The 9,809-nt window shown below is 36.6% G+C and overlaps 1 protein-coding gene across 1 annotated transcript; it reads left to right on the top strand.

Annotated features, from left to right (window-relative positions):
* The first annotated feature begins 640 nt into the window (after nt 1–640).
* Nucleotides 641–1,632, top strand: LOC103001394 (putative olfactory receptor 2W6). The gene is made up of 2 exons (XM_028165693.1): nt 641–1,096; nt 1,447–1,632. The coding sequence occupies exons 1-2, from the start codon at nt 641–643 to the stop codon at nt 1,630–1,632; spliced, it is 642 nt and encodes a 213-aa protein (XP_028021494.1).
* Nucleotides 1,633–9,809: the final 8,177 nt, after the last annotated feature.

Raw genomic sequence — 9,809 nt, 5'->3', positions numbered from 1 at the left:
TCACACTCTGATCAAATACTTAGTTGTAAGAAACATTATCATAACCTGCTTTGTCTACTAGTAACAAAAGACAGAAAATATATTCCATTTATTTTTCTGATCCACTACTTCACTGTTATCCGTTATTTTTGCATTGTAATTTCTGTAGAAACAAACAATGATCACTCATAATTCGTTTCATACTGGGCGTTTAAATTTGCTTCAGCGTTCCTATCTTCTTTTCCTCTACTAACAGAATTATATAGCCACCCAAACTGAGAGGTTTTCTTTTCTTCTTAGGAAAATTACCTTTAATAATAATTTTCAACAAGTGGGAAAAAGAGGATGGTCACATGAAAAAAAGGAGGATGGTTCAAATATTTTTTGAGTCAAGAAATGATGACAGAAAAGAATGCCTTTGTTTTTAAGAATGTCTTTTTAAAAGACATTTATAATTACCTTTTTATAATTACCTTTTTAAATAATTAAAAATACATTTTGATAATTATCTTTTTAAATAATTACCTTTTTTCCTTCTCTGTGAAAGCTCACTAGTTTAAAAAAAAATGAGTTTACTTCAAATATTACAAGCAAATAGTAATGATGTTCTTTCCCTCAATTGAATTTTGTATCCATTTTTCTCTTTTACAATAACAGACTAATGGAACAAAACAATGAAATGTCTGGGGGAGATTTTATTTTGCTTGGATTCTTAGACCAGCCTCAACTGGAGGTCATCCTTTTTGTGGTAGTTTTGATATCGTATCTTTTGACCCTCCTGGGCAACACAGCCATCATCCTGGTCTCCTGCCTGGACTCGAAACTTCACACATCTATGTATTTCTTCCTCACAAATCTCTCCTCTCTTGACCTTTGCTTCACTACCAGCATTGTCCCCCAGCTATTGTGGAACCTGAAGGGACCAGCCAAGACCATCACGCCAACGGGCTGTGCCATACAACTCTATGTGTCTCTCTCACTGGGTTCCACTGAGTGTGTTCTCCTTACCATCATGGCATTTGACCACTATGTAGCAGTCTGCAGACCTCTCAATTACACTAGTGTCATGCACCCATCATTTTGCAGGTCCTTAGCAGGAATAGCATGGCTAAGTGGAGTAGGACACACTCTCATCCAAGGAACCATTGCCCTTCGGCTTCCTTGATGTGGACATTACCATGTGCCCCACTTCTTATGTGAAGTGCCTGCCATGATCAAGTTGGCCTGTGTTGACATCCATTCATATGAAGTCCAGCTTTTTGTGGTCACGTTAGTTCTCCTTCTTCTTCCTATGGCATCGATATTGGTCTCCTACAGATTCATTGTGCAAGCAGTGACAAAAATTAAGTCAGTCCAAGCTTGGCACAAGGCTCTAGGGACCTGTGGTTCCCATCTACTACTGGTGTCCCTCTTCTTTGGGGCCAGCTCAGCCATATACATTCAACCAAAGAGATCCTATGGCCATAGCCAGGGCAAGCTCCTTACACTCTTTTATACTGTTATAACTCCCACCCTCAACCCCCTCATATATACTCTGAGGAACAAGGATGTGACAGGAGCCCTGAGAAGACTGCTGAGAAGAGAACAAAATTCCTAAGGAAAAATCAGGGAAACAGTGACTTTCTGTTGTGGAAACTTATTAAAGAGACATAACATTAAATAACTACTCCCAACTTGTTGCTTACCTCTCTGTCTGTATTTACCTACAATATGGCTAGCATGGTTTAGAAAAAAGAAGCACATTTAGATTCAACTTGCATAGCTCATGGAACGTCATGTGTGTATATGCGTGTGTTTTATAAACATATTCACACTTCTCTTATTAAATGTCTTTGAAGGGCTGAAGCATATCTTAAAACTGGGAGATTTTGTGATCTACCCAATACATATGTGCTTGCATATCTGATTAGGGAATTAAATAGTGTTTAATATACAACCAGAAAATTGAAAAGTGCATATTAGTGTGAGGAAATTACTGTAACACTTCCTTCGTAAAAGAGCTGTTGTGTAATATTATTTAAAACATTTTACACACAGTATCCCAATCCTTTCAAGAAAAAAATACAACAAAACTTGAAAATGTGGGCTTTTTTTTAATAGTAAAGGATCAGATCTATGAATCTACTTAAAATGCTATTAAGAAAGAAAAATATTTGTTTTTAAATAAAAACAATAGAAATAATTGTTAAATAATTATAAAAATTACTTAATAATTTAATGAAATACTAAAGCTTAATGTAACCTAGTTTCAGATGGACCTAGAGTCTACAGGGCAAAACCTTGTGTTCAATCTTATTCAACGCCGTATTTTTTCTCCCAGTGTCTTTGTTTTTTTGTTTTTTCTTTTCTTTTTTTAATAGTTATTAATAACATTTCTTTTTAATTTATTTATTTATGGCTGTGTTAGGTCTACGTTTCTGTGTGAGGGCTTTCTCTAGTTGTGGCGAGTGGGGGCCACTCTTCATCGTGGTGCGCGGGCCTCTCACTATCGCGGCCTCTCTTTTTGCGGAGCACAGGCTTCAGACTGCGCAGGCTCAGTAATTGTGGCTCATGGGCCCAGCTCCTCTGCGGCATGTGGGATCTTCCCAGACCAAGGCTCGAACCCATGTCCCCTGCATTGGCAGGCAGATTCTCAACCACTGCGCCACCAGGGAAGCCCCCGTTTTTTCTTTTTTTAAACATCTTTATTGGAGTATAATTGCTTTACAATGGTGTGTTAGTTTCTGCTGTATAACAAAGTGAATCAGCTATACATATACATATATCCCCATATCTCTTCCCTCGTGTCTCCCTCCCCCCCACCCTCCCTATCCCACTCCTGTAGGTGGTCACAAAGCACCGAGATGATCTCCCTGTGCTATGTGGCTGCTTCCCACTAGCTATTGGTTTTACATTTGGTAGTGTATAGATGTCCATTCCACTCTCTCACTTTGTCACAGCTTACCCTTCCCCCTCCCTGTGTCCTTAAGTCCATTCTCTACGTCTGCGTCTTTATTCCTGTCCTGCCCCTAGGTTCTTCAGAACCATTTTTTTTTTTAGATTCCATATATATGTGTTAGCATATGGTATTTGTTTTTCTCTTTCTGACTCACTTCACTCTGTATGACAGACTCTAGGTCCATCCACCTCACTACAAATAACTCAATTCGTTTCTTATTATGGCTGAGTAATATTCCATTGTATATATGTGCCACATCTTCTTTATCCATTCATCTGTTGATGGACACTTAGGTTGCTTCCATGTCCTGGCTATTGTAAATAGAGCTTCAATGAACATTGTGGTACATGACTCTTTTTGAATTATGGTTTTCTCAGGGTATATGCCCAGTACTGGAATTGCTGATATGACATAAATCATAGTAAGATCCTTTTTGACCCACCTCCTAGAGAAATGAAAATAAAAACAAAAATAAACAAATGGGACCTAATGAAACTTAAAAGCCTTTGCACAGCAAAGGAAACCATAAACAGGACGAAAAGACAACACTCAGAATGGGAGAAAATATTTGCAAATGAAACGACTGACAAAGGATTAATCTCCAAAATTTACAAGCAGCTCATGCAGCTCAATATCAAAAAACCAAACAAGCCAATCCAAAAATGGGAAGAAGACCTAAATAGACATTTCTCCAAAGAAGATATACAGATTGCCAACAAACACATGAAAGAATGCTCAATATCATTAATCATTAGAGAAATGCAAATGAAAACTACAATGAGATATCACCTCACACCAGTCAGAATGGCCATCATCAAAAAATCTACAAACAATAAATGCTGGAGAGGGTGTGGAGAAAAGGGAACCCTCTTGCACTGTTGGTGGGGATGTAAATTGATACAGCCACTATGGAGGACAGTATGGAGGTGCCGTAAAAAACTAAAAATAGAACTACCATACGTCCCAGTGTCTTTGTGATTGTAAAACACATGGGCTCTGAAGCCAGGCTGCCTTGGTTTGAAACTTTGCTCTTTCTACTCACTATCTATGTATAACCCTTTCCTCTTTACCTAACCTCTATGTTCCTCAGTTTAATCACCTCCTAGGTTTGCAGTGAGAATTAAATAAATTAATTCATGCAAAGTACTTAAAAATCACTCATGGCACTGGTAAGTGCTGAATAAATCTTAAAGATTATTAAAATTCTTTCAAAAATAGTATGGTGCTCTACAACCTACAAATTCTTCACTCTTCCTCCATCCTTCTTAACCTGTGCTTGGTTTGTTTGTTTGTAATTGTCTTGTATTTTGTATTGTCCTGTACATTGCACTTCTTTTTCACTGTGCTGGAAACACTAAGACCAGCCAAAATCTCTTTTCACTTCTCTTTAGATCAGCACCAATTTTCACTTCTTAAGAGCCAGTTTTGACTGTTTAATCTGTGCTCCAGAGAACATGATTGAGACTTTGGGTTAAAATTCTTGAGTTCAAAACCTAATCTATCAAGCTAATCAAGTAGGTCAGTACTTAAGTACTTGAGAGTGCTGTGTCAAGTCACAGTGTCCTCATCTGAACAAGAGTGGTAACAATAGGTCCTACTTTACATGACTATTGTGGTAAACTAATCTGAATTTAGCCCACAGCCTGTTAGATATTAATAGAAACAACCCAATAATTCAGGCTATTTCTATACCACTTTTGTGATTTCAAAACTCATGATGACTTCATAGACCTTAGCCATTTGATCTCTCTGATATCTTTAATCACTTTCTAAGATTATTCTAATAACCTTTCAATAGACCAAAGGATCCCCATTCTTTTTCATAACTCCTCTAACTCAGCATAAACTCTAAATGTGAGTTCTACATTATAGTTAGGTCTACCTGACCCTCACATGAATATCAAAGTCTTCTTAATCTTATTCCCGATTGTTATCTTAACCCTTTCCCTCCATCTCATTCATGTTCCATTGCCCTAATTCAGATCCTCTGTCACAAAGTTTGCAGATTTGTGGCCCTGAGCTGAAATGAGTTTATAGACATATTTGGTGTGGAGATCAGAGTTAATTCAATGACTGTGAGTGTCCTCAGCTGTGTAACTCGCTCTCTGCTTCACAACAGACCTTCACCCCAGCCCAAGGAGCTCATGTAGCTCACCTTCTAACCTCTTAGGCACATAACCTGTTGATATCTGTGACTGAATTTCTAAAATCTCCTGTTTTCTTCAAACCTTATTTTTTCTCCACGATAAGTTTGATTATTCTATAAAATTATTTTCCATATATAAACTCTACTTTTCTCATTTAAATGGCTTCAAATGATTACCAGTGTTAAAAAACATAAATTCCACCTAGTAAATTTGAAGATCTAATTGGCTTTATTGAATGAGTCATAAATCGGGCAGCATCCCATCTACCAAGTAGAGAGAAGCTATACAAAATGGGAGCCTATTATAGGCAGGAGAAAAGAGTGAATTGTTTCAGGTTTAGATAAACTACCTATGTGGGATGGAAGAGGACTAAGTATTAGATTGCCTCATTGGTGCTGTTAACAAAAAAGTAATCAGCTGATCTAAGAAAGAATTGGAAAATTTTATTGGAGCCAAATTTGAGGATTATAACCCCGGAAGAGCATCTCAGAAAATTCTGAGAACTGTTCCGCCTGTTAGAAGTCAAGACACAGTTTATAAAAGTTTTTTAAGACAGAGGGCTGTACATCAAATGACATATTACTGACAGTTTACATAATCCAGATCTAAGCACCATCGTGGTGGGTCATGTGACCCCTTACAAGATCAAGAAGGAATGTCATCTTTTAAGGAGTTGTCTTGTTGATGTTGGGAGAAAGTTGCTCTTTTTATGGTTGAGCAGGTATTTCTGCTGATGGGAGAGGTTTGGTGGATACATAATGCAGATACACAATGCACAGTGTGGGGAGAGAGGAGGCCAAAGAGCAGAGAAGAAGGTTTATGTTTAAATTTTTATTGTATTGCCAGAAAACATTAATTTTATTTCAGGGTGCTGACCAGAAAATTCCAGACTGACCAGCTAAAACCACATTCCTGGAGGAGGTTGTAACTGCAGTTAGGTTAGGTATTATTTCTTGGTTTGCTTATGTGGGCTTAGCACAGTGACTCCATTTTAGGTCTGTTATTTCTTTTCTAAAATAAAGTCTAAATAGCACATAATTCCAGGTTCTCCATCATCCTGATCTAATTTATCCCTTATCTTCCACAACATGCTGTCATTCATCTTATGTTCAATTAATATTTAAACACCCAGCAGTTTCTGAATATTTTTCCTTTTATTAAACTTTTGCAATTTACACTGTATCTACTTCTCAAAATCCAACTTAAATCTCATCTTTTCTTGTTGCCCAATTATATTCTCTTCCTCTGCATTGCCAGGTCATCTTTCACGTACTAATTAATAAACATATGAGAAAAAACCGGATTTTTCAAGGAATTCAAGTACTCTATTATAGCAAGAGGAGAGAGAATGTAATAGGAAATGACAAGAGATACACTTGGAAGAGTAAAAAAGGACTAAATCACAAAGGGACTTACAAATATATTATGCTAAGGAGGGTGAACTTTCCTATGATCTCTAGGAGAGTATTTTGTATTATATAAGATCATGGACTCTACGGTCAGACCAACCTAGGTTCTAATTCCCAGGGCAAGTTATTGAGCTTCTAGAAGGTAAAGTTTTCGAATCTATAGTGATTGGAATAACAGTACCCAGTTCATAACGTGGTGAGCAATAAGTGAGATAATGCATGACCTGCTTGGCTGAGTGCCTGGCACCTAGCAAAACTCAGTGCATGCTTACCCACTGATACATTAACAATGAGACTACTCATGGGCTGTGATTAAAACAGAAGAACAATAATTTTATTGCTTTATTCATCCTGCCCATACCAGGTAGCCATTCTTTCCTTGCTCCTGGATTACATCTTTAGAATGCCCCATAATCTTTTTGGTCATTTTCAAACAGTAAAAATGTCCACTTTTAGTAATAAAGTATTCTCATGTTAGTACTGTAATTAAAATGTTCACTATGAGGCAACACTTTATTTACATTTGAAGATTCTGTGCTTCCCAAGCTTGAGCCTGTTCCTGTCTGAGACCTTGCAGTGGGGATTTGAGTAAAGTAAGAGTTGTTACTATCCATCTTGTGCATCTTCCTCTGTGCCTCTAGCTTGGTAAGTGCAGTTTCTGAACTTGCCAGCATAAAACTCTGCAGAGGGAAAAGGAGAAGTTAGGCAGTAAAGTTTACTTGACTCTGTAGCCAAAGACTGCTTTTCAGTTTCTCACATTTATGTATTTATTTTTTGTCAATTATCAGGCAATTATAAATGTGAGGTCATCTGGTTAACTTCATCAGTTATCAGGGGAGTACAAATTGAAATCATGATATATACCACCAAACTGGCTAAAATTAAAAAGACAGAAAATATGAAGATATGAGTCAACAGGATATAGTTTTAAATATATATGTACTTATATGTATAATATAGATTATCTGATTGGAAATTTAACATGAATATGGCAGAAATGAGAAAACAACTCAGTGTTGGGTGGTTATGAGGGCAGAACTTAAATATCTTTGTGGTTTGGCCTAGATGGAAACAAAAGTGAAAAAATCAGAGGGGCAAAACTATCTCTTTCAGAATCATCTCCTGGGACAGTTCTTCTTTGGATACTACAGAGCCTGGTACTAATTGCCATATTGGGAGAACTGTGTCCCTGGGATCTTTCCAGATTCAGTGTCCTGTGTCCTTCCCAGTCTCTGCTGACTTGCTGATCTTCAGGGAGCTCCATCTCAAATAATAGTCCCTACAACCAATACATGGGCCTTCGGCACTCTCTTGTCATTTCAAGGTAATAATAATTTGAACGCTATGGCTTAAAGTTCTTTTTCACATTACACTGAGAGTATCAGTGTGCCAAAAAAAAAGTCTGGAAAAGTTCCTCTCTTTCAACTTATTTACTTCTATTGATGCCTTAATTTTATATCTACACGATGCCTATGACTTTTAATGGTAAATTGAGATTCTGGTTTAAAGTAATGTTCATCTAGGTGAGGAGAGATCATATAGTACACCAATGATGATCAATTTTGCATCATAGTGGAATAGAATCCTTCTACAAGCCTAAACTGAACATACTGTTATAACTATCCTTATAAATAGGGAACCAGTTCATGACTGTGAATTGATCTTTCATGGTATTTCTGTTGAAGTATTGTGTTGTGTGTGTATGTGTGTGGCGGAATGGGGCGTGGGTTAAAACACAGGAGAAATTCTCATTTGACTGAGAGGATAAGGTAGCAACCTGCAGGCTGGATTAAAGAGAATTGAACAAACGACATGGGTCTGGCTTTTTCTTATTCCTTTGATAGGAAAAATGAGTACTTTTTAGGGTAACTAAATGGATGGGAATTGACCATGAATAAGAGAATGGAAGGAATTATGCATGTATGTGTATATTTGTGTTTTTGTGCATGGATATGAATATATATAATTGTGTTTATAAGAAAAATGTCTATATAATATCAACTAGTTTTTCCTTAGCTATTCTTTTATAGTCTCATTTTACTATTACTTGCTTTCACTATTTTGAGAGATCACTCGGTGACTTCATACTGCTGTTGAATGTCCAGATCCCCCATCTGACCCTTCCCTCAACTTCATTCCCTTTCCACTGGGTTCTGCTAAGTATCATTTTTACATGATAAGTTAAATTAATATACCTATCATTGAGAATATATTTTACTTCTATGATTAATTTTCACAAGTAACAAAACAATTTTAGGATATGCAGTTATTAGGGAAGAATTTTGAAACCTGAGTGATTTTCAGTGATGATGTGTAAAAGTGCCTGTTTGTCTTAAACATGAAATACAGTTACGGTCTTTGGGAATACGCTTTGTATCAGTGAATATATTTTAAACTTTTGCATTTATAACAGTTTGGACTTTTAAAAAGCTCATTAAAAATCTTGGCCTCTTTAATCTTCTTGAAGGTAAAAACTCGACGTGGGTTTGATATGCATTGAGGAGCCTCTTTCATCCCGCCAAACAACCTTCCTTTCCTTGATTCTCATTCCCTCCATTAAGATTCAACCACCTTGCCTTTCATCATGCAAGACAGGAAAGCTGACTCCCGTCCTCAGCACCATGCACCAAAGAAGGCAAGGAGGTTTGCTCTGAATATGTGCATGAATTTACGTTACTAATAAGCTGGTGGACTAAATTAGTTAACTAATCCTTAAAGGAAATGTATTTTTGACATTACGTGTGCATAATGATTAAACATTTAGATATAAATGTTAATATTATTCCTTTCAATAGCCAAATGTTTGCCATTTTATAGGAAAAATAACCTCTATAATCTCCAGAAGTAGACTGTCATTTATATAATGAAAATCCTAGAAAAAACATGTCCACCTCAAAATTACAGTTGAAAAATTGCAATGTTATTTACATATATTATTTACTTATATTAAGCATCAGTATTACGGGGTTTTCCCCATTTAATTTGAATGATTTGTCATAAGCTATAAATTAATCAAATATACTTTTTTCTTCTGATATTCTTCCTTTATTTTTTTCTGTGATAAATTTTAACTCACCTTCTGATAGTTATCTCTCAAGAAAACTCTTTCTTCTACAATTAGCCTTCATGTGCCTCTCTGTACAGAGTCTGGTCCTTAATGTCATTTGCTGCAGCTTCTGAAGGCCACTGCCAAAATTTATTCTATGGGGCACAGTAATTTCTCTCAGAGTCAGTGTTTCAAAGAGTAATTTTAAAAGGTTGTTATTGTGACCAGAGGTCAACACATTATCCTCTCTAAATTCTTACAATATTTTCCTCCTTTTTGTGAACAGGGTG

This window comes from Balaenoptera acutorostrata, chromosome 10 (assembly GCF_949987535.1).
Source record: "Balaenoptera acutorostrata chromosome 10, mBalAcu1.1, whole genome shotgun sequence".
Lineage (NCBI taxonomy): Eukaryota > Metazoa > Chordata > Mammalia > Artiodactyla > Balaenopteridae > Balaenoptera > Balaenoptera acutorostrata.
This window is presented reverse-complemented; position numbering and strand designations above follow the sequence as displayed.

What these genes read in the sequence shown, in the direction of transcription:
- LOC103001394 (XM_028165693.1), top strand. Translation starts at nt 641, where the DNA reads ATGGAACAAAACAATGAAATGTCTGGGGGAGATTTTATTTTGCTTGGA. An exon ending in GAATAGCATGGCTAAGTGGA is followed by an intron (nt 1,097 to 1,446) that starts GTAGGACACACT and finishes CTATGGCCATAG; the next exon opens with CCAGGGCAAGCTCCTTACAC.